The sequence below is a fragment of the Toxoplasma gondii genome, chromosome XII, assembly GCF_000006565.2.
Source record: "Toxoplasma gondii ME49 chromosome XII, whole genome shotgun sequence".
Taxonomy (NCBI): domain Eukaryota; phylum Apicomplexa; class Conoidasida; order Eucoccidiorida; family Sarcocystidae; genus Toxoplasma; species Toxoplasma gondii.
In genome coordinates this window covers 6,698,797-6,723,156 of record NC_031480.1, presented here as the reverse complement: position 1 = coordinate 6,723,156, position 24,360 = coordinate 6,698,797, and the positions used below count along the sequence as shown (strand labels likewise).

Sequence of the window (24,360 nt, the reverse complement as noted above, 5' to 3'; positions counted from 1 at the left end):
TTGCTTCGCACCTTATGTAGGGCGGTGGACAGGTTGACATAAGTATCCTTGGCAGTGTGCTCTGCCGACGCGAGGACCCACGAGAGCTTTCGAATGCAGAGAAGCCGTATCCAAACGCATGCACACAGCTCTTGGACTCGGAAGAAGCGAACTGATATCAGTGTTTACAAAAGCGATCGAGACCATCTGCTGTTTCGGGTGCGGATGCCGATCTGTCAGTCAATTAAAGAGGTGACGTCGGAGGCCAGCAGAACCCCGGCATCAGGATACAGACAAACAAAGCTGCGTAACACCTGTAGAGGGTTGCAGAATCATCTGCGGTTCAACTGCTAGTTGAGAAGCGCTTAGCCATAGCCGCTGTACACTCAGAGAAAGGTCAACTGACGGTACGTGTACTGGCATTTACAGAGAGGAGGGCTTGTGATATGCTTTCTCCGCTAAATTGCGCAGTGGGGCTTGCATTTTGTCGATAGAGCACGTGGTGTTTGCTTTCTCTGGCAATCAATCTGTTAAGGGGCAATGCTTTGCACAGGCAGTCACGCACTTTGCTGAGTTTCCAACAGAGCTCTATGTTATTATTGAGCCATGTAATCTGCTGAGAACAGGGGAATCAGACTCGAATGTCTTTTCCGACAGGCATTCAACTGGAAAGTAACCATTAACTCGAGTTGAGCGGACAGTGACTTCAGCGCCAATAGCTTATTACTGAACTGAGTAACTGCACCATTCTTTGACATCGTGTTATTGTCTGCTAGAACACTAAAGAAGAGAGCGACAGCGAGGAAAAGGATCAAGAATGTCTGGTACGCCCTGCTTCCACCTTGTTGCCACGGGTCCGCCGACGAGTCTGGCCCAAGGAGCATCCTCTGTTTCACAGGTGTCCTTTCCTCCTACCTTTCCTGTCTTTACCTTTCCTTCCTTCGAGTTTTCATGCCGCGATGATACGGAAGAAGATTCCCGTTTCTTCGGTGGATTCAGTGGGAGAACGCAGGTTTGTCTATGCTGCTAGTCTCACACCCCTCTGTACGTCGTTACGGTCCACCGCGCGAAGGCCCAGTGGAACGTGTTGAAGGTGTGGCCTCAGAGAAAAGGCAAACGAAGCGAAGCGCTCCAGAACAAAACCGATTACTGACGGACCCCGTCCTTGCAAGAATCACTGCAGAAATGATGTCTCCCGTTATCCCTTCTCCGGCGGCTCCTATGAGAACTCGACGTACACACTGATTCTTCCACGTGGTTCGTCGTCTTCTTAGTGGGAACCCGGTGTCCCGACAGCGGCTGAAATCAAACATTTTCAAAAGTGTCAGTTTTCTGCCTAGCGGGGCCATGAAAACTCGCAGTGTGCTGTAGCCCTGTTTACCCCCGTTTTCTCGTCCTCGCCGCTGTTAAGGCTCCCCGGGACATATCTTAGCAACTGGGAAACAATTCCCCGCCAACCTCCGTACTTTTCTTCTCTTTGTACCTGCATATCCACCGGATCACCTACCTCCATCTCTTTCAGCGACGCACAACTCCTCTCTAGATTGCAAAATTGCAGCTGTTTTGTTTTTCCGCGGGCAACGAACCCGCCGCCTCGTGCGCGGTGGAGTTTCGCGGCAGCCGATGTGGTCAACGGTGGAGTGCATGCGTTTGCTTTCGTCTGGCGACAATTTCTACTTTTCACCGTTGCGTGTGCCGTGCTCTTGGCGTACAAAGTGATTTCGTTGCCGGGCGTCGTTGTCTTTTTCTTTGAGTGGCAGATGTATCGTTGAAGGAGTGTGGACCAGCGCCTTCCTGGTCAGCTTCCCGTTTCGCGGATCGGGTGGTTCCGTTGAGAATCGACAGAACAGACAAAGCCCCGCAGCCGCAGCGCGCAAGCTTCCTTTTTGACCCGCGACACACTCGTTCCTCTCCCGGTCCAACGTCTGCCAAACCCTGCCAGTCATGCTGCGTTTTCATTCGGCTCTTCACTTGACATTCTTCCATTCGACTGCGATTCCCTTTGCGCTTTTCCGTTCACCCTGCACGTTGGGGGGCACACTGGCTCGTGCGCTGGATCCCTGTGGCGCCTTTTCTCCTTTTTTGGCCTGTCTTCTTTCCTGTCTGTAATTGCTGCACTGCCGAAAGAGTGCTCTGAGCGCTTGGCTTTCCTCAAAAGCCCTCCGACGCGGTTCCGTTTTACGCTGTTGTCTGTGTGCCCCGCTTCGTCCTGGCCTTCCCTGCCGCTACGATTGGGGAGATTTCGTCCGCAATCTGTGCTGATCTGTGGCCGCTGTCGGTCCATTCTCGCGCTGCGGATTTGTGCATGGAGAAACGCACATGTGCAAGTCCCTTCGGCGACTCATCCATGTGTCTCTGTGCGTTTGTTCCATGAGTTCGAAACCAACTGCGGCGGTAGGGTCGCTCGTCTCGCTTTTCCTGCGTGAGGGGATCCGGATTTCTGGAATTGCGCCGCATCCCTTGGATGTGTAGAGGTGTAGAGGCCCATCAGTCTAAATATACACAGACGAAGGCTTCCTCGTACCCCGAGAGAAACGTGACTACTGAGAGAGAGAAGCGTTCTGTCGAGGGACATGCGTCTCTTCTAGAACTCACAGTCCTCACTCTTGAGCGACGGAGGTGCTAGGCAAGCAAGGCTGTGCAGCGCAGAAGTCTTTGTTCTTCGATCCTGCATATTTCGAAACAGTGCCATATCTGGCGGGCCTCCTCTGGCCGCTTCCGTCTCAACCATCTATGCAGGAGGGCGGCAGAGGGGACAGGACCCCGCTGGTCGGGCCTAAAGGCGCCCAGGGGGCGGCCTTCAACGCCTCGAAGGCGCCGCAGCCAGGGTCTGAAAGTGGAGAGCTCAGCGAGAAGAAGAGCGAGAAGACAAACATGGAGGAGATAGTGAAAGGCAGAGAACCGGCGGCCCGGAGGCCCGAGGGGTGGGAGACAAGTCTCGACTGGGAAGAGTGGCAGGGCGACTGGCCCTTGCCCCTGCATGCAGCTGCGGGCAGCATTGCGGGGTTGATGGAACACTTGGCTGTGTACCCGATTGACACGATCAAAACTCGAGCCCAAGCCCTGTGTATGTCCCCGCCTCCACACCCCTCGGAGGCGTCGACAGACTGCACGCGAGGTGAGCAAAGAGAGCCGCGAACTTCTTGTCTTCGCGACGCGCAGCCTCGAGAGACTCCTGCCTCGCAAGGTCTCTCCAACAGGCCCTATGCCGGGGACGGTGCCCGCTCTCTCTGGGGCGGCGGGACGGAGGGACGACTCGCCGCGGGTCCCGCCGAAGGGCGCGTGGCCCTCCAAATGCCCCACAGTCCCCTTGAGCGGTTCTGTCCGCTTCGGCGAAACCCCCTGCCGCCCGTCGGACAGGGGCCTTGCCTTGGGCCTTCGCCGTTGTCCTCGCTGGCGTACTCGACGCCCGTGAAAAATCCAGGGGATCGGGGGACGGGTCTGCGCCCCTTAGTGACGGTCTCGAGGCCATACGCCTCTTTCTCGCTGTCGCCAGGGGGCTCGTGGCCCGCGGTGGCTCTGCGAGAGGCGGGCCTGGGCCCCAGGGCGTTTGGGTGCAGCCCAGCTAGCCAGCAAGCCAGGCAGCGCGCGGTCCCTTCTTCCTCGGGGCTGCTGTTGACTGAAGTTTATCAGCGGGGCGGATCTTCAAGGCGCGTCGCAGATGTTTTAAGAGGCGGCGAAGGCCAAGGTGCACTGGCCAGGGCTTTTAGAGATCGTGGCAACTCGTCGGTCCCTGCGTGCAACGATGTAGGTCACATTCTCTCTGGCGCGCGTCAAAGACCAATTGCTCGCTCTCTCGAGGATGCGGTGGAGCGCATGCGTTTCGCGTCGGTGTGTCCAAACCTGACCGGGGCGTCCGCTCGCGCTGTGGGTCCTGATCGCGTCCGGGGCGTCCCGTCTTCCAGTTGCGTCGGCATTGCACGACTCTTTCCGGCATCCGGATCGGCTGTCTCCCCTTTCTCCCGCTCTGCCTTCTCCCTTCATTCTGTCTTCCCTCTCTCCGTGCCAACGTCCCTCCTGGCGCCGCCTCTCGGCGAGCGCGGCCAGGCCCCGCGGTTTCCCTGGCACTCCGCAGCCGCTCTGGAAGGACCTGGGGCCGGCGCGGTGTGGCGGAGACAGCTAGCGATACTGGCCGGACCCGGCGACTCCCGCGGCTCCGGTGTCTCTGCCTCGCTGGTTCGGAAGACAGCGTGTCGCACGCATGCGACCTTGGCGCCTATTGCCGAAGAAGAGTTTCGCGTCTCGCGAGGGAGATTCTCCATAGTGTCCGCTGCGAAGTCGCTCTACGCAGAAGGGGGCATTCCGCGCTTCTACCGAGGCGCCACAGCGGTCGCCTCGGGATGCATTCCTGCGCATGCATTCTACTTTCTTTCCTACGAGAGAATGAAGCAGTTCTTCCTCGAGAAAAAGGAGCGATTGTCGCTCCCAGAGGGGCGCGGCCCCGTCCCCAGCGAGACTGAAGACGCGGCGATGAAGCGACGGAGAAGGTCAGACACAGCCGGCGGTGACGCCTCGAATGGACCACACCAGAGAGAAAGCCCACTCAAGCCCCGGGACCCAGGCGACGTCCCTCCAGGTTCCGGGTGGGCCGACGGCTGGGTCGCCGTCGGCGACCGCCCTCGCGCCCCCGGAGGAGGCGCATGCACTGGAGAGGCGGGTGCCCAGGTCGCAGCCGAGGGGGCGCAGCTTTCGCCGATAGAGTCCCTCATTTGCGGGGGGATCGCGACACTCACGCACGACGTCATCCTCACGCCGATGGATGTGATTAAGCAGAGGCTTCAGCTTGGCTGCTACAAGTGAGCTTGCACTGCATATGCATCGTCGCCACACCCGAAGGGGGGAGAAACAGGGGAAGAGGCGCGGATTCAATTCCAAGATGGAGAGGCCCAAACCTGTTTGGCGGGGAAGCGAAGACCGAAGAGAACTTTAAGTGAATCGTAACAGTACGCGAGGAAGATGATTCGGGAGACCTTGTGTTTGTGCATGATGTCAAAGGACTAAGAGTCTTTTTTGCGTACAAAAGTTTCTCAGTGTGTCAACACAGATCGAAACCTGGATTGGGCTGTATTTGGGTGTCCATATTGGTTTTTTGGACGGCCTCCAGTCCATGTCTTGATGCATGTTTTAAGGTACGTCTTCATGCAAGTCTGGGGGTGTGTATTTGTGTGTCTCTCTGTGCATGTCCGGATACATTTCTTGATGTGTGTCACCACGTATGCCTGCGTGGATGGCTTTGACTCTTGTATGTCATGTGCAATCTTTGTGTTTGTTTTTAGGAGTCCCTTGGACTGCCTACGGACGGTGCTCCAGGACGAAGGCGGGATGGCGTTGTGTCGGAGCCTTCCGGCAACAGTGCTTTTGAATGTGCCGTTCGGAGCGACTCTCGTCTGCGTGAACGAGTGGATGAAGCAAGCCGTTCTGCCTCCCTGCGAAGGGGCCGATCGCCGCAGCCACCTGCATCTCTACTTCTTCTGCGCAGGTAAACGAAGACTTGAGTTCAGGCTGTCGAGTCAACACTGCGAAAGAAGCTTTCCTTGATCGACGCTTTGCGCTCCTTGCCATGCGAACAGGTCTGAGTGACCTACGACCGTCTCAAGAGGGGACACCAGTAGAGAGACAGAGCGACTCCAGAAGCAGGGGGAACTCGGAGGCGCCAGCGGGTGGAGGCGAATCGTGTTCTGTGAGCAAAAATGCACTTCAGTTTCCTCGCAGAGTCTACATCGTTTCAGTGCATACCTTGTGCACAGACGCTCCAGGAGATACGCCGATAAAAAGAGTCTGGTTGTCTCAAGACAACGCAGCCTTCCACCCTCCTTCTACGCGCTTGCCTACAATATACACGCATGAATATATATGCATACATATATATATATATGTATATATCGAAGGTATTGTCCGTAATTCTGGGTGTATGCAGATGTGAATACGGACTGTGGTCGTGTAGAAAGCGAAGTGATTCCGTGTAGGAACGCTCGAAAATCGAAAGTGCCGTGTGTCTCTGTTACCTGGAATGTCACTTAGCCGTCAGCGGAGGCGTGGCGGGTCTCATCTCGAATCCTCTCGACGTCATCAAAACAAGACTCCAAACTCAAGACTGCTATCGCCAGCAGGTAAGCTTAAAGGTTTCTTTTCATGGCCTTTCCTGCGTGCGCCTTGTCTTTTTCTGCGGACTGAGAAAACTTCTGCGCAAGGTCGACTCGTGGCGGAAAGTGTGGTTAGTCGAAACTGAGAAGCCCCAAGAAAGACATGCGGACCGACGTTCAGGAACTCTTGTGCACAATGCACCTTTTCAAGAGCTACCGGAACAAACACTCGCTTCGTGGAAAGGATGAGTTAATGCAATTTTCTATGGAACACGCGATATGTGTATGTATAAAAATATGTAAAGATGCAAAGCAAGTGATAAAGCAATATCTACATATACATATTATATGAAACAAGCGGTATCTCGAATGTATGGATGTCGTGAAACAATCACTGCTGTGCACCTATGTGCTGATCGCGTGGAAGAAGGACATGCAGCGAACGTGAGTCTTCATGAGATAGGAAGCGGATTTGGCGAAATGGTGCGAGCAGATGTTTTTTTCTTTGCATGCAGCAAGAGGCCGTGGCCCGACAAGCGCGTATGCGGGTCTGTGGCCGGGCGGGAGGCTCTGACCGAGCACAGCAGCATCGACCGGCTTGTGTCCAGAAAGCATTCCTTCCACGCGTCACAAAAAAATACAGTGTAGGCAAAAGACACAAAACGTTCAGCGCTCTCGATTCATTCCACTCCCTCCAATCCGCTGCTTGGAGGTCCACGACATTTACCTGTCGAAATGTGCGTTCCGGGGGTCTTTCCGTTGTGTGCATGTATATATATGCACATGCAGAATGCTTGTGAACATTAACGATAGGACACATACATGTTGTCTCTCTCTCTCTCTCTCTCTCTCTATATATATATATATATATATATATATATATATATGTCTAAGGGGTATGTGCTTGACCATATATACGTATTTACATAAACGTATATATATATATATATATATATATTTGGCTGGGTCTTCTCGACCTCATGGTGGGACAACAGCGCGTGCGTGTGTATTGTGGGTGTAGCATGTTGTCACGTAGCAGGGCAGGTGAGGCACGATTTTCTGATAAAGGAGAACCTTTTTCGCAGGTGTGTAAAACTTGAATTCCGATGAACTATACTTTTGCTTCTGTTCTCTGCAGTCGCTGCATAGTGCGGTCCGGACGATTTTCAGAGAAGAGGGATTTCGAGGTTTCTGGAGGGTAAGACGTTTGCCAGTTTGCCTTAACGTTGCACTCTCGTGGAGTTTCACAAAGGAGGGACGTCGCTCGGCTTTTCGTTTTTATGGCCAGAGGCTCCGGCAGCTGCAGCGGGTACAGAGCTGCGAGGCACAGAGGATCTCCTAACTCTCCATCGCACTGTTTGCTCATCCTGGCGTGTCACGATGCGGTCGCTTACGTACACAGGCGTATTTGTACATTTGTCCTTATGCGTGCATGTCTGATTCTATGCTTGTTGGTGTTAGTCGCGATGGATTTATCGACATCACTCTCGATACGTGTCGATCATGAGAACTGCCGTAGTACGCGTGGATAAGCACGATGAAAATGCATGCAGTTATCGACGACTTCCATATATATATATATATATATATATATATTGCGCGTATTGGATGTCTGGACCTATGAATGCGTATTTGTATATATGTGTAGGATCGCGTGTCTGTATTCGTTGTGTCTATGTGTGTGTGAGTGTCACATGGGCGGTCGATGCGTTTGCCCTAGCATTTGCATGTAGAGGCCGGCTGGCACAGCTTCCGAGAGTGAATGCAGTTCATCGTTGTCGCTCTCCAAGACGGGGGCCGCGGAAACGAGCGTCTTCCACATTGGTTTTTGAGTCTTTCATTCATTCGATCCTCAGGGCACCTCGACGAGGATTGCGTTAAACACTCCAGCAACAGGCATTTGTTGGGGTAAGTGGAGCGGCTTCGCAGATGCGTTTTGCGTATATTTCGATTCCACTGCATGCACCGAACCAAGGCTTCTAAATATTTACCGAGGTGTTCTCCAGACTAAAGCATCGTCACGCGTATATGCTACCCTATGAATGTGCATGTGCGCCACTGTATCTGCCGATGCATTTCTGTCAGGATACGGATATAAACACAGATACGCAGGAGTCGTTCTGATCGGTTCTGACGTCTTTTAGAGTATCCATGTGATTGTTTGGCTTGGAATGAGGAACGTCGTGTGTCCGATATCTCGATTGTTGAATGAAGCGCCTTGTAAGGGAGCCAGCTTGGAGGTGTAGGTTTTGCGTGTTGTTTCCGACTTCAATGCACCGCTCTTGCCTGTAGTGTTTCCCCTCCCGCCACTTTGGTCTCGCTACCTGCGTTTCTCTGCGATATTTCTCAGGCACTTACGAAACCGTCAAGTTCCTCTGGAAACGGTTCAACGTTGCAGATGGGAATATGTGAACGCTCTCCCGATTTGTGGGTTCCACGTCGACAGGGCCAAGCAACGGGTGTGCACGCGTGCACCCCGATCGGGGTGTCTTTTCGTGTGCATGCGTGTGTAACTTTCTAGTCAGCTCTCTGTAGACAGTGTGGCGACCGCGTTCGCAGCGCGGTGATTTTGTCTGTCAGTTTCTTGCGTTGGCTCGAAACCCTAGCAGGAGAGCCTTTCGAGAGGTGCGGGTGGCTTTTGCAGCGGATGCATCTCTCGCGCTCGGTAGATTTTGTCTAAGTAGATCTGCGCCGCGTAACACATCGCAGCGCACAACCCGAGTTCCTCTAGGCCGGCGACGTGACAGGCTTTCCTTCGTGTGTCAGTTTTATGTTCGCGGGAAGAGCCCAAGGCTCGCTGTCCCTGTTTCTTGTGTCTTAGGAAGCGTAAAATAGAGACTGTGTCGGCAGCTTGTGCCAAGATAGCTTTCCTGTCGCGGTCGCGGGATGGCTGATCCGCACTCAGTGAAGCGCAGTCGGCTCGGTAGACGTCGGACTTCTCAGACTCGTCGATATCCACGTCGGTAACACGCCTTTTGTCCGTGCAGGAACGGAAACGAGACCGCAAAGTCTCACGGTCTGGTGCGGAATGCAAACACAAGCAACAGACACAGAACGTCCTTCGGTTGACCCCAAAGAAAGAAAACTCAGGATTCACAGCCATCAAGCTAGGACTTGGTGGAGGATGCAATGTGGAGCCCAGATGCGAAATCAAGACTAGGGCGGATCGGAACACACATCACTATTTTAGACCGGCTGGTACCGAATACCAAGCCTTTACTGATTAACTGAGTTAAATCATACAAGGGAAGCTGGAATGCGGAACTGCACTGAGAAACGGGGACTTTCACCGGTACACCGGACTGTACTGGCAGTGAGTGGGACAGGTGGAACTATGCCGTGTGCCTGAAAGGAAAGTGCGCAATCACAGCGGTACCGTGATATTCGGTAATCTTATGTCCACGATGGTGTCACTCAGATCGAACAAACAGACACTGTAGTACCGAGGATACTGAACATAACAAAGAGTGTTTTTCGAGAGGGGGTCGCGTGTATTCGATGAACTGCGAGACGGTTCCGCGGTGACACGGAAGGCAGTAACGCAGACATCAAAGCGAAAACAGAGAGTTGCAACTATTGTTGAACCGTCTGAAGTAAGTGGAAGAAAAACAAGAGCAGCTGAGAGTTCTAATGTTCGTGTAGTTCTCAGTTGGCATTCGACGACGCTGGGCGGAATCGGAAACGCAGCCGAACCGCAGGAACCTCGACTGTCAGACATGGAAGCAGAAGGGGGATTCTTTTTTTTTGTGGGGATGTGACCACGCTTGTGTCACTACCAGCAAACACACATGAAACAGTCAGCAGCCTCCGAAGTTAATGTTCACACCTCGGAGATAATTAGCTACATGTGTACGCGGTGTGTAAGAATAGGCGGAAGACACCAAGCTTGGCACATGTAAGCTTTCCACGTCGCGTTTTAGGTGAGTCCATTTTGATGTCGAAAGAAACAACTTGACGGGCGCGCCTCTGCGTCGCACGTGAAAGCCGTTTCAGTCGAAAGCATGAAATTATCCAAATTCCGGGGTTTTTTATGCTATTTGTCTTTTCGCTGCACACCGGGAAGACCTCGGCGGATTCCGAGTAAGCCAAAGAATGTTGTCTTCCTCTTGGCACTGACACTGGTGACTGTTGGCCTGACAGCAGCCGAACACGACGTAGAGTTGCGCGGTGTTTGCTCTAACTTCACCACCGGCGAACGAGCAGCCACAGGCTCTGCGGGGAACCTCGGCTTTCTTTCGATCGTCCCGCGACCTTCCAGCTCGTCCATCTGTCCAATCGCTTCTGCAACTGACTGGGCTACCCTTCCATCCTTTTCGTTAGAGTCTTCACAAACCGCAGTATTAGTATTCGACTCAGCAGGTAGCAACTGTGGTGCATCTGCTAGGTGGTGTACATACACACCAGTGTGTGGAGGCTGGCGGGGTGTTTCCAGGCTGCAGCGAACCGGCGATGCACCATTTCTTTCTGTCTGCGATTTGCGTTCTATGTTGTCAGCATCTGTACAGAGCGTCTCTGTTTGTGAATTGTTTAGTGTTTCGGATCGGCATTTCTTCGTGTGCTTCCGGCCTGCTCCACTGCTAGCGTCTTCCGCCTCTGACGCAGACGAGGGACACCTTCGAAACAGGCTGAGTCTCTTGGCGGAAAGCTTCCCCTCCGGACTCAAGGCGCTGTGCTTAAGAGCAGCTCCAGATGGAGTGGAGTTCTCGTCGGAGAGGCTGGCATCGTTTTCTTTCGAAAAGTTTCTCTGAGCAGCCGACTGCGGCTTCGCGCTCGCGTCTTTGCAGTTCAACCAACAGAGCGGCGGAGGCACTTTCGGGTGCATGCGAGGGTGGAGAATCTCCAAAGTGGCAGGATGGCGAAACCCCAGACACAGACTTCGGGCTGTTTCGTCGTCGTAAACAACGCCTAAACAACATAACGAAACAGGGAAACGGCCTAGGTGAAAACGGGCATGTGAACACACTACTGCCACGTAGAAAGGAGTTACATGCAGACACGTCATACACATAAATACACGCAGATACATACACTTAACGTTTACATATATATATATATATATATAGGTGCATGTATGAGTGCTCGAACACCCGGTCTGCTTCGGTGTTTTCCTTCGCGCTTGCAACTCAGCGTCCATTTGGCTACACGGGCGCTTCAGAGCATGAAAAATGAGACACAATCCCTGTTCTTGACGGGTTACGCGTCCTGCGATCGGGGCATGAAAGACAGGCAAGACTTACCAAGGCAGCGAAGGATGTCTGGAGACAGCGACGCTGCTGGCAGATCCGTCAGAGGCGCCATGCGTATCTCCCACTGGAATTCAACACAGACCAACCACATGGGCGTTCCAAGACAAGGCATCACACAAAGCATGCAAATTTCTTCGAAATACTGAGCCTAACCATTAAAGAACAACGTGCACAGACAGAGACGCAATCGACATGACATACAGCATATATATATATATATATATATATATATATATACTTATGTATTTGTGTATACGTATACGCCTACGCATGTGTGTGTCAGTCGACTTAGATATACGCGCACTGTTTCACTGGAACGTTGACAAAGGAATGGTGAGGATGTGTTCCCTAGACAAACCGTGTTCGGAACGAGGTTTGTTTCGAAAGAGTGGCATCGTCATCCTGTAGTTCGACAGTTTTCTGGCGGACTATCGGGCTTGGAAGGAGAGAGAGACAAGGTGAAACTTCTCCTTTTCTCTGGCCTCGCGTAGCGCGATGAGGCGTGTGGACGCCTGACAGAAAACGAGTTTGCATCAGTCGAAAGAACCCTTTTCGGGAAAGAAGGAAGGGACGAAACAGAGTGGGCCTTGGTCCTACCGTTGGAGAAATCACAAAGACAGTTTGATGGCGATACGTCAAGAGGGCAAGGCGTATTTGGTGGGCGTAGTTGTGTGGAATCGATTTCCCAGAAGCTCGGAGATCCTGAAGAATCTGCATAGTTTTACAGCAGCGCGCATGCGAGGAAAAAGCGTACTTCTCGTCTTCTCGTTCTCCGCCCGTCTGAAGCGTCGAAAATCTCGTATCTCTCCTCCAACCAACAAACGCATCCTTCAGTAAAAACTAGCAGACACCGCAGATCTAATTGTCTCAGTCTGTACACAGCTCCATCGAGGAGAGCGACTCGACGCGGAGTCAGGAAGCCACCGCATGGGCACCTCTCACTCGACTCTTCTACATGCTAAGCGCCACTGCTGGGACTGTATATTTTGTGCGCACGGTGGGACTGTGAAATCTCTTTTTTCAAATCGTGTTCACGCGACGCCCGAACTCGCATGCTTGATAGACCTTGAGCCGCCCCCCTCCCCCCTCCCCCCCCCCTCCCCCGCGGCGCGACACCCGTTATCCTTAAGTGGAATGATGTTGTCGGAATCGCTGGCTTCTCACGAATAACCTTACGGCGTGGACGTCGGCGCCATGCCTTCGCACGAGCCGCGCCGCAGTGCGCACACCGACGCCGGGGATGTTGGGTGCGTAGTCGCACCCGGCCAACACACAGATCAACTGGAAGCGGTCGAGCGACAAGCCAAGAGACGCGGAAGAAGGACGCGGCGACGCAGAAGCAAGGGGCGGCGAAGAGACAGAAGAAAACGAGGCAGAGTCAGGAGAAGGAAGAGGAGAGGCACGAGAAGGAGAAGAAGAAAGCGAAGAGAAATGAGAGGACAAAGAGGAAGACGAACGCGACGACGATGAACTATAGGGGGAAGCATGAGAGGAAGTAGGGGACGTAGTACGCGAGGCAGAAGATGGGCGAAGAGAAGAGACGCAGGCCGACGCACTTGAGGAGTCCGAAAGAGAAGAAGGACAGCGAAAGGCCACGGATGAACAAGGCGCGTCCGGTTCGCGGGTGGGACTGGTGGACTCGGCCTTTGCTCGCTGCCTCCTCTCCCCTCTCGGCCTCTCGAGATGGAAGCAGCGAGCGCAGTCTACGCACTGAACAGTCCCGTCGTCCGACAGTCGAGAGAGGACCTGAAAAAAAGAAATACGGGGCGAACGACGTGCCTAGCGCCTCGAGGGGGGCGCAAACCGACTGGTGGAAGAAAGACGCGCGAACCAACAGACACTCTTCCACGTAGTCTCAAGGGAGAATCGTTCTCAAAAAGGAAAGCAAGGAAACGCAAACCCCGACAAAAGACACGAGAAGCCTGAGAGGAAAAATGCAGCCAAGCTTCGATGAGAAATGCAGCCAAGCTTCGATGAGAAATGCAGACTCATGAATAGTAGAACATCTTGCCTCCTGGTCGTTCGTCTCCCTTTCCTCTCCCTCGCTGCCTTTCCTCCTCTCCGTCTTCCTGCCCCGCCAATCCGCCCCCCTTCCCCTTTATTCTCCCCCTTCCCCTCCTCCTTTCCCCAGCGGACCACTCCACCTTCCAGGTGTTTCTTGCGCTTCCACGTGAGTCTCGCTTGCTTGTTCGTTCTCTTCAGTTCGTGGAGACGAAGCCGAAGAGCCAGCTTCGGCTGCCTCTTCTGTGTGCGGGCCATTCCTCTCCCCCACCATTCGAGCCTGGTAAGCCAACAAGTCGCCGTCCTCCGTGAGCACGGCGTCTGCGAAGCCGTCCGCCACAAGCCTCGCCATCTGCGCATCTGCCTCGTACGCGGCGGAGATGCACACGACTCCTTGGTGACCCTGCAGGTTACGGAAGACGAAGTTCCTCAGCGAGAGAGAAACAGAAATTGCCCCCACTGCATGTCGCCATGCGTTCGCGACGTCGCCTGCGCGGTGCGCTGCGAGCGCCAGCGCCGCGTGACGCCGCCGGGTCCTGAGAGCCAACGCAGAGAGGAAAGCAATTTCTGAAAAGGTTGACGCGCAAGCGACTGGAGGCAGGGTGGATCGACGCCAAGTCGACCTTGAGAACGAACAGAATCGCGGAAGCGCTTTCAAGAAGAGAAGACGGAGATGCAGGGGGTGGATGAACTCGATCTCCAGGAGAAGTCCTTTCGTCTGGTCCAGTCTTCTCGCTGTGAGACAGAGGCACACAAGAGGTTATCTCCGCTCTCGCGGAACAGAGACGCGGAACCGGCTGAGAAGAGACAGACTCGAAGGGAGGGGAAGACAGCGAATAGCCTTGACTTCTCCGACATGCTTTTGATGCTGGTGCAATACACTTTTGTGGCGTATCACCCTGGAGGAAGCTTTCATTCTCAGGCTGCACTCGCGCTTACAGGCGTCGACTTTCATTTGCTGGCGCCTTCGCCTCCAACTGGCCTCCATCGAAGACAAGGAACTGCATGTGCAAAATCCAAGAGCAACCACTCGCGAAGTCATATGAGCAGGAGCAACCTCGAGCTCTGCGAGGCGAAAGATCTACTGGGAGCTCATCTTCATATGGGGGTATCTCTATGGCTCAAAAAACGATTGGGGTGTGTGCATACGCCTACAGACTCTCTCCACTGTATGTCTACACACAGATGCCTGCCTCCTCGACGTTGTATGCCTACGCATCTATGCAAGCATATGTAAATGTCTTTATAGAGTTAGCCACATGTACAGATGCATGTGTATATACGTTCGTCAGATACACACACACATATATATATATATTTATTTATATGCATATGCAAATATGTGTGTGTTTAACGGTCGATGTCTCAATTGGTCGCGTTGTGTATTTGCTGAACTGTTATCTCTGAGAACTGCAAGAGGCGGCATAGGTGTGTTCTGTCGATCTGTCTTTGCGCAATTCGAAGCAACATGAGGCAGTGGCTCACGGGCCTGACTCCGAAGGAGGTGAGGAGACGAATTTTTCCAAGACAGAAACGAAGAATTTGACGGTACGCCTCGCATTCTTCTTCAAGTGGGTTGCATGCACCAGCCTCCGGTTCTTCTCTCGACTCTCTGTCGGAGAGAAGTCTCTTCTTCTCTTCGACCAGAAGCAGCGCGAGAGCGCAGCCACAAGCCGCCTTTGCAGAAAACGCAGAGAGGCAGAAACGAAGAGAAGCCAACAAGAAAATTCAGGCGCCGAAGAGAAGGAAGCGAAGAAAAATGGTCGAGCCAAACGAAAGTCAAAGAGGGAAGCAATTCGAGGAGTACGCCACACAGGGAAGGCTTAAGAGAACGAAGGCGGAAAACGCTCCTTGAACCTCTCACGCGGTTCGTCTGTGCCTACCTTGTGCAGCCACGACGAGGCCTGCAAAGAACAAAGGCGGAGAGAGGGAGACGAAGCAACGCTGAAACGAGTAGGCGAGGAAGAGAGAAATAGGGAGAAACAGAAGTGAAAAGACTGAAAGGAGGACGGGGAGTTGAGACAACAGCCGAAGCTGCTGCCTATAACTGAGAGCAAAGACCGATGGCCAAGCGACAGACACAGAGATGCTGAGGAGAGACACAGACAAGGAGAGACACAGACAAGGAGAGACACAGACAAGGAGAGAGAGAGAGAGACAGCGAAGTAGACAGAAGGGCCGACAGATCGGTAGAGAGAGAACACTGGGAAGGTGGGTGGGGAGGGCAGGCGCGGTGAAATGTGATCACAAAGAATAAACATGGATCTGTATCCGCAAGTGCGAAAGCGCGTCCACCTTTTCGTTGGAAGAAGGTTCGCGCTAACGGAGAGAGTTGTTTCGTATTCTGCCTCGTCAAAAGCGTTGAAATACAGCTGGCGGACATGGCGAGAACAGAGGATTGTTCGTGTATTCGAAAGGCCTACGTCGACAGCAATCGTTTTCCCTGAGAAGTCTCGAAGGTGCATGCGCTCCTTGACGTTGCTGTCGAGCCAGTTCCAGAGTCCCTTGACTCCCATTGCTTCACGCGTTTCCTCAGGTCTGGCTTTTTTCGAGTTTGCGAAAGAGAACGGAAGTCGGATTCGCCCTCATCGGGATCGGTCTGGGTCTGCTTCGGCAGGTGTGTCTCCTGTCTGTTCAGTGATGTCTGGGTCCTCTGCAGACGCGTCTGCAGTTTCTCTTGTCACCCTCTGCCTCTTTTATGCCATCTCCCAGAACAGACTCTCCTCGAGCTTCTCCTCTCTTTGCCTCAAAACCGCAGTGTGACATCTGGCGGAAACGTCTGGGCTATCTCCTTCTGTGGCGCGTCTCTCCTTCTTTCCTGTCTTCCTCTTTTTTCGCTTCTCTTTCGCCTCTCTTTCCCTTCTCTGTGTGTCGCCTCGTTCTCTTCTCTCCTGTTATTCTTCTCGTCGCTTCTTGCTGTGTTTTCTTTTCTGCGTTCTTTACCTCTTCTCTCTCCTGTACTTCGTTGTTTCCCCTCTACCTCCTGTCCTCCCTGTGTATGGCGTTCCTCGCTCTCTTTCTCCCTCCTCCGCGGCACAGATGAGGGCAGGAGGCGAGCAGGCTGAAGGCAGAGTTCCAAGAAGTTCACCACGAGTGGCGGGGCGGCGCCAGAGAAGGCGGGAAGAAGAAAAAGTTCCTCTCGCGTCGCTTCATCCGCACAGGAGAATCGGAGAGAACTGCGCAGAACGAAGAATGAAAGGCGCGAAGAACCTGAGTAATAGATGGCGAAAAAATCCAGTGTCCCTGCAGGTGGCGGACGAGACGAAGCGGAGGAAAAAATCTGGGACGGAAAAAGAAAAAACTCTTTGCGAAAGAAAGAAGAGAGGCCACTGTCGACAAGACACACATGTCCTCCAGTGCACACTGGGGGGCTCGAGTGAGAAAAGCGCGCGTGCATGCAACAGAAGGAGGGGAGACAAGGCTCTTTTCAGTCGGTTTTCTCACAAGACAACACAGCAGAGCAGACGCAGACCAGGCAAAGAATTCTGAGGAGCAAATGAAGAGAACTCTTCTTCAGAAAACGTCTCTTCTCCCGGCATACGCGCGCAGCTATCTAGGCCCCTGGCCTCCCGGGATGCACACTCACAACAGACTCATTTTCACACAGGGCCTGCTTTCCGCTGTGCTTTCTCGTTGTTGTGTCTCGTCCTTTATACAGTGTTTTGGACTTCCTTTGCTTCTCGAAAACCTTGGCCTGCTCTGCCGGCCTCTTCCAAAGACACAGAGAGGGCGTGTAAAATAGGATTCCGACGGTCCCCGTAGTCCAGCTTTTTCTGGCGTGTAGATACGGCAAAGCGAGGCCGACCACCGGCTCCAGAGCTGCATCTGCAGCATATAAAACCCCACGCACAGAAGCGCGTCCTGGTTTTGCCTTTACATCGCATCTATATGTTTTGTATACAGGTAGGCAGACGAGAGGTTCTCCGGCCGGAGCTTGCATCTTCTTTTTGGGGAAAAGGAATTCCTAGACTTGCACCTGCGGCATGCGGCACCGTATCGATCACCGAGTTCTCTATCTGACTCTGTCCGGATGCCCAGATGTAGTTTTCTCCACGTATATAAACATATATATATATATACATATATATGTCTTTCTGTGTGTGTAGGCATTTGCATCGGTTTACGTTTGCCTTGCGTATTTGTCGCATGTCCAAACTGGCACCAGACACGGAAATCCTGCTGTTGGTCGCTGCGCAAAGGAAGGTGATTGTCCCCCCTCTGGTTTCTGTGGTGTCTCTCTCGCTTCAGGAAATGACATCGAGAGCCTCTTTTCTGGCCTCTCCCTCTCCACGTTCTCCATCTTCTTCCTCTCCTTCGTTGCTCTCTTCCACTGTTTCTTCGTCCGCGTCCCCCTCCATATCTTCTTCCTGTTCTTCGCACCGATGTTTTCCTCGAAGCCTTAAATTGGCTTCGCAGCTTCTGCCGCCTCTCTCGCCTCGCAGCCGCATTCCATTTCTTCTGCCTTCGTTGGACGCTCTACTCGCGGGCGGCTGTCCTGTCGGCGCGGGTCTTCTGCAGATCTGTGGTCCTCCGGGGGTCGGCAAGACGTCGCTCTGTCTGCAACTCGCTGCCAGTTTAGCCGCCGACTTGTCTCAGGCTCCGCCGTCGCCGCTGCGTGCAAGCCAGCACCCTCGCGAGCCGCTCCTTTCTTCTTCCTCGTCAGCGTCTGCTCCTCGAGTTCGAGGGAGAAGAGCGACGCCTCGAGGGAACGAGGAGACCGGCACAGAGGCGAAGCGCCGGAGACAGGGATCGGCTACCTCTGCGGGCAAGAGCCGGCGTGAGGTTGTTTGTGTCTCGGAGAAGAGCCGATGCATGCGATGGCGAGCAAGAGACGCAGACCAGAGACGCACACTCTTCCTGGATTCCGAGGGGGGCGCCCGTCCAGAGAGGATTCGGCAGATTGTTGCCTCCTTTAAGGATGTTTTCCGACGTGGATTTCTTCCTTGCAAGCAATTGAGAGCGGCGGACGAGGTTTCGCCAGAAAGGAAGCGCGAAGCAGAGAAACCGCGTGCATCGCCTCTTCTCCGCAACGCTTCCCAGTCCGTCACTTCACTCCGGCATGCTGAGGGCGCGAGAGAGGCCGAGAGCCGACGCGTCGCTTCTCTGGGAGATCTCTGCATAGCGGAGCAGGCGAGAGACGAAGAGGAACGCGAGAGAGAAGATGAGGCAATAGAGGAAGTGATGCAACGAATCGAAGTTGCTCGTGTCTTCGATCACAAAGAGCTCCTGGCCGTTCTCCAGCATACGTTGAGTGTCTTGACGAGAGAAAATGACGCGCTGGAGGAAGAAGGCGAGAAGGGACTCGTCTTTACTGCAGGCGACAGAGGAGGCGACGACGAAAACGATGAGGAAGGAGAACTGGACGAGGGTGTTTGTGGCCGCAGAGAAGAGGCGGGTGACCTCGCTTCTGAGAGTTGCGAGTTTCAGTCTGTAAAGAGAGCGAGACCTCGCGAGACCTATGGCTTAGTCGTCGTTGACTCTTTGAGCTGGATCTACCACCCCGCCTTCTTCCCCTCCGCTGCCGAGTGCACTGCCTCTCTCTTTCAAGCTTCAAGTCTCTTGGCAGTGCTTTCCACCCGTTTCCACCTAGCTGTCGTTGTGACAAATCAACTGACGACTGCGAAGACGGCATTCGCAGCCCACGACAAAGGTAAGTCACCGAGAAAACGAGCCGTCGAGCAAGCGAGAAACACGGAGGCGACGGAGGGGAAGAAGCTTCGGACAAGAGAAACTCGGAAACGCCACGGCCGCAGGTTCTTCAGGCAGAGGGAAAAAGCTGGTACATGCCAACGGTGAAGGACGCAGACAAAGAGAGCGGCTCGGAAATGACAACTGCGAAGGAAAATCTTTAAGAAGAGAGCAACTCGACAGTGGCAGAGGGGAAAGAGTTTCGAGACGCGAGGGAGTCGGAAGAGTGACAGAGGAGACTGCCCTTGCAGAAGAGAGAAGTGGGGAAGCGCAGAGACGAAAGACGCAGCAGAGGAACATAGACAAGAGGGTCGGGAGAAGTCGGGAGAAACGAGAGGAAAGCAACCGCGTTGTCTGTGTTTGCGAACTCTCAAACTCACGTATTTGGATCTTGAGGTCTCCTCTGGTGTCTTCACAGACGGCTTCAATGCAACCTTCCCCGGAGGATGCTCAGTTCCACCACAGACATTTACTCCGTCTCTTGGCAGTGTTTGGCAGCAGATTCCTTCCTACAGTATCGGTCTCCGCTGGTCGTCGTCGCTCGTGGATCCTTGCAACATTTCTGCATCTTCTGCAGCCACGAGAAACGCAAACTCCCTGGGGCACTGCACGGGTTCCCTGACAAGCACACGTCAAGCTGCGTCGACGCGCGAGGTCGTCGTCTTCAAAGTCCCGACTCTGTTCAATGCCTTGGGCGAAGCAACCGAAGAAACGTGGAAGAATGGTGGAGACCTCCAAGACGTCGGGAACAAAGAGGCGCGTGGTGTAAGAAACGGTGCGAACAGAGCGGCCGGGTTCATGCCTGTAGCGCCGATAGCCTTGAGCGTGTCTCAGGGAGGCGTTCGGGAGTGTATGAACGGTGTGAGGAATTTCTCATGATTGCCTGGTGTGTGGAATAGACAGAAATCACCTTGACGTCTCAAAAAAAACGAAGGTGTACGACTGGAAATGGCCATCGATGTCTGCATGGTAGAGGTAGCGGTACACCCAGTGTGCAAATGCCGCTGCTTTCTTTGTGCCGACTCGAGACGATTTCTCCACTGGATTTGTGGTGGATACAAGTGGACTGGTGAACGTGTAATAAACAGTGTTGTTTTCCTTCGAAAGGCGGTCCCATGTACGACCTTGCAGAAAGGGTGGAAGAGGCCCGTACAAAGGAAGGATTCGAGAAACGCTTGCGAAATGCAGAATCGCGTGTCGCGAGGTGTCATATGCCTTGCAGATAATTTCAAGTTGGCGCTGTCACTCACATCTGAAGCCTCTGATTCTTTATCTCTGAGCAGCTGCTTCCTTGTCCGCCACTGATCATTCGAACTCCTCGCGTCCACAAAAAACCCAGCACGACGCATTCGAAACATGCTTCGCGAGTGCTGCACATGAAGGATACTGCTGTAGAGAGAGGGAGACTGAGCGCATACACCCATTTAGAGAGGAGAAATATATATATATATATATGCACGTACTGATGCAGGTCACCGGCTAGGCAATCTTCAGTGTTTGGGTATTCCCCGTTCCTAAAAGAGGACCTGAATTGCTTTGAAGGGCTACTTGGCCTTCGGCCCACGCCTGCCCCGTGTCGATCGATGTCATACCGTCAGCCTGTCGAGGTCACCTTAGAATTTGTGGTCTCGGTAATGCGAGAGAAAGAACGCCACTGCAGTTTTCCACTCGTAAGAAGGCAGCTTGAAAAAGGTGGCCAGAAAAGCTGGCATCCATGTTTCAGACGAAAACAAACCTGTGACTGCTGGGCAAACGGTGAACTTTTGATTCAGCAGGGTTAGGCGAGAGAGAAGCCTCCAGGCGACAGTTCGCTCTCGAGTGTGCCTAAGAACCAGACCCTTGCCTAATCTGACGGCACCTCAACGCCCGATCAGAGACGCAGTAGTCTGTTTCCTCTCTTCCGGAAGATATCTGCAACTGTCAAAAAAGAGGCAACCACGTGTGTTGCCTTTTCTTCTACTAACTGGTCCGTATTTCACAGGGTTTACCTTTCGGTAACTAGAGCAAAGACCGACGCAAAGCACACGTGTGTCTAATTAGCCCTATCAGTTTTCAATGCTAACCTACGACCGGAACCCAATGGGGTCCGGGTGCATCCAGTGGTGCCGTGACTCCTTGTATGCCATGTGAAGGTGCAAACAGAAATGCGGTGAGTTCCTCGCAAATGCTGGTTGTTCGCTGTGTCTAGCATGCATACCCTGCAGCTTCCATCGGAAAGACCATCTCTGGCGTCCACCCAGCTACAGGTGAACCGGTACTAACAGAGGCGCAGCACTAGGGTCAAAATCTCAGAAAATGGGCTGTCCGCACCGCAGTCCAGTTGCGCTATATCTGCGGGCTCGAACCTGCCCGGAAAAGACTCTTCCGCATCCGTGTGGCAAGAAGCGAACAGCGTCGGTCTTGCAGAAGCGGGATGCCTAGCAGTTCATCGGGACTGGACACGAAGCATCTGCCGCTTCACTCCTGACTTACAATTTATTCACGGCGACGAAGACTGTTTGAAAAAAAAGCCTCACGTGTAACAAAAGGGCAATATCGACTCTCCACGTGATAGTTCGCCCACTGAAAAATCGTCACTGGGACAAATTACAAAACCCCGCAGCACCAACGAATTGAGGCGTGCGGTGTCCACAAGGGTGGCCACAGAAGAAAGGGTTAAACGACTTTTATAGAGATACATACGCATATATAGCAAGTTTACGTCTACCGACTTCCACCGTCGGCTTAGAGCTCTATGCTGTGTTCCAGTGAAACAGGCGCCTGCGTGTGTGCGTTCTGCACCCAGGGTCGAGTGGCCGCCCTGACCTCGTGCATCTCTGCTTATCCTCGGAAGCTTCACGAAAGGAGGGATTCGGGGACATCGTCACTAAAGAGTCTAGCTTGTCAATTTCCCGATGCTATCCGCCTGCTTTGCCTCTCCACTTGTGCTGTGTACGTGACAGTGCCGCACGGGCTTCTGCCACATACCCAATATTGTTTACGTGAGCGCGAGGATTCTGAAAAAACATCGAGGCGTTGTGCCCGTAGAACGTTCCGAGGCTTGGATCTAGAGAAAATTAGTCCTTCTTGTCGCCGGCCGCAGGCTGCTGCGACCCAGAAGCGGCGGACTGGCCGCGGAAATACTTGTGACCAGCGTACGCCAGACCCCCCATAGCGAGGAGTGAGGCAATCGTGGCTCCGATCCTTTTCATCAGGGACGCTTTGGCAGGTTGCTGCGTCTGCGACGCGATCCTCGCCTTGTTGCCGTAAGCCGCGTCCTCCTGTGGTTTCGCGTGAGCTTCTTCAGTCGCGAAACTCGCAAGGCCTCCCATGGTGGTGGCGTCCCCTTCCATGCCGACTGCGTTCTCCATGTCCATCGTTAGAGAATTGTTGTCATCTAGGAAAGGCAGTGCGGTCGTGACTCGGGTTTCACCAGCCAACTCCGGCTCCTGGAGCTCTCCAGCAGCTTCACTCCCAAATAGTGAGGTTTCAACCCCCATGGTTTCAGGTGACTGAACAACTTCATGCTGAACATTGTCAGCCTCCGGAATAGCTTCAGGTTCAGAAAAAACTTCGGGCGGAACAATGTCAGCCTCCGGAATAGCTTCAGGTTCAGAAAAAACTTCGGGCGGAACAATGTCAGCCTCCGGAATAGCTTCAGGCTCAGAAAAAACTTCGGGCGGAACAATGTCAGCCTCCGGAATAGCTTCAGGCTCAGAAAAAACTTCGGGCGGAACAATGTCAGCCTCCGAAAGACCTTCATGTCCAGGAACAACTTCGGCCTCGACCGATTCAGGTTCCGGAACAACCCCAGCCTCGACAGACTCAGTCTCTGAAGTAAAGGGGTGTTCTTTGGGAAGGCCAACGCCTTCAGCGAGCGCTTCAAGCGTGTCGTTGAATTCGTTGGAACCCACTGCGTCTCTAAAGAAATCACTAAGACCCGCCAGTCCGCCTTCTCCACCGAAGAGTTCAGCGACCTCTTCTAGGTCTGCGGCCTCGACACCGTCCTGTGCAGACTCACCTGCCTCGTTCACGTCGTCGGCGCTCGGCAAGTCCTGCCCCAGTTCGCCGCGCTCCTCGGGGTTCGCAACCGTGGCATCTCCCTCGGTGTTGACGTCTGATGCACGAACTGACACAACTCCGTTCGGAGCCTCCGACCCGAACAGAACCTGAGTCAAACTCGCGGGAGAGAGGAGGAAAAAACCGAGAGTCGCCGCCAGGGGCCGGGTAAGGGCGCGGCGGCCGCCACCAACGCGCGAGATCTTCGCCATTTTCTCCGTAGGCCACGAAAAATCGTCCGTTCTAGAGGTGAAGTAGTGTAGGGGTCGTAGATGCAACGCTCCGAAGACGTTTTTACTATAAAAAACGAAGGGCAGCACAGCTTGACCGGCGGAGGAGCGTTGAATTGAAAGCATACTGAGCCCATCGCGCGTCTACATCGTCGGCAACACCCGACCGGGAGACACACCAAAAAGCGAACGCAGCGGCGGGGTGAGTGAGGGGAAAGCTGGGTGGCACCGACGCGCCCGCGGAAGCGACGTTGGGGGTAGCCCAGGAGCAGCTCCCATGATAACAGAAACCTGGGGTTAAAGAAGCCGCACCGGTCGATCCCGGTACCTCTTTCATTCTACCGCAGCTTCCAGTGTACTTTCCGCGTCACCAAAGCGGTCAGTAGAACCAGGTTCGAGCTGCTGTTCAGTTTTTTTGACGATCGACGCGTCTTGCCTTTACTGTTGTGTTCGTACGAATCAGCTGCCGTTTATAGGTAGGCATCATGTGGTTGCCGGTGTATGTGCCTCTCTTGCTGGTGTTTGGAGTTAGTTTGTCCCTCCCACAAGGAAGCCTTGGCACAGACTCATCGTCACTCCGGGGAGTGGACGCTGACACTGAAAAGCGGATTAATGTCGGGAAGAAACACCTGCAGACCCTCCGAAATCTGGAAACTCGGTGCCACGATTCCTTGCAAGCACTTGTTGTAATCGATGCAGGCAGTAGTTCGACGAGGACGAATGTTTTCTTGGCGAAAACCCGGTCATGCCCAAATAAAGGCCGTAGCATTGACCCAGACAGTATTCAACTCATCGGCGCTGGCAAGCGGTTCGCAGGACTTCGTGTAGTTTTAGAAGAGTGGCTGGACACTTACGCTGGAAAGGACTGGGAGTCGAGGCCCGTTGATGCCAGACTTCTCTTCCAGTACGTCCCTCAGATGCACGAGGGGGCGAAGAAACTCATGCAACTCTTGGAAGAAGACACGGTTGCCATTTTGGACTCACAGCTCAATGAGAAACAAAAGGTCCAGGTCAAGGCGTTGGGCATTCCCAGTATGCTTTGCAGCACAGCAGGAGTTCGCGACTTCCACGAATGGTACCGCGACGCCCTCTTTG

General features: G+C 53.6%; 5 protein-coding genes across 5 annotated transcripts; 3 read left to right on the top strand and 2 right to left on the bottom strand.

Moving 5' to 3' along the window:
- The first annotated feature begins 1,098 nt into the window (after positions 1–1,098).
- TGME49_277090 (carrier superfamily protein) lies at positions 1,099–9,946 on the top strand. The gene is made up of 7 exons (XM_002370415.2): positions 1,099–4,775; positions 5,256–5,458; positions 6,001–6,089; positions 6,578–6,706; positions 7,201–7,260; positions 7,919–7,970; positions 8,413–9,946. Exons 1-7 carry the CDS (start codon positions 2,713–2,715, stop codon positions 8,472–8,474), a joined length of 2,658 nt encoding a protein of 885 aa, XP_002370456.1. The 5' UTR covers positions 1,099–2,712; the 3' UTR covers positions 8,475–9,946.
- TGME49_277150 (XPG N-terminal domain-containing protein) lies at positions 9,641–17,196 on the bottom strand. The gene is made up of 9 exons (XM_018781764.1): positions 15,733–17,196; positions 15,193–15,213; positions 14,795–14,986; positions 14,249–14,310; positions 13,581–13,845; positions 12,485–13,054; positions 11,906–12,019; positions 11,300–11,372; positions 9,641–10,967 (listed from the first exon to the last, which is right to left on the bottom strand). The coding sequence occupies exons 1-9, from the start codon at positions 15,823–15,825 to the stop codon at positions 10,096–10,098; spliced, it is 2,262 nt and encodes a 753-aa protein (XP_018635172.1). The 5' UTR covers positions 15,826–17,196; the 3' UTR covers positions 9,641–10,095.
- A 207-nt stretch (positions 17,197–17,403) lies between these two features.
- On the top strand, positions 17,404–20,650 carry TGME49_277220 (hypothetical protein). Its single transcript, XM_002370418.2, has 2 exons — positions 17,404–18,959; positions 19,416–20,650. Exons 1-2 carry the CDS (start codon positions 17,456–17,458, stop codon positions 19,874–19,876), a joined length of 1,965 nt encoding a protein of 654 aa, XP_002370459.2. The 5' UTR covers positions 17,404–17,455; the 3' UTR covers positions 19,877–20,650.
- A 283-nt stretch (positions 20,651–20,933) lies between these two features.
- Positions 20,934–24,289, bottom strand: TGME49_277230 (hypothetical protein). Its single transcript, XM_002370419.2, has one exon. The coding sequence runs from the start codon at positions 23,389–23,391 to the stop codon at positions 22,054–22,056; it is 1,338 nt and encodes a 445-aa protein (XP_002370460.1). The 5' UTR covers positions 23,392–24,289; the 3' UTR covers positions 20,934–22,053.
- Positions 23,515–24,360, top strand: TGME49_277240 (NTPase I; the record flags this gene model as incomplete). Its single annotated transcript, XM_018781765.1, has 1 exon — positions 23,515–24,360. A coding segment is annotated over exon 1 (610 nt), but the record flags the coding sequence as incomplete, so codon positions are not given.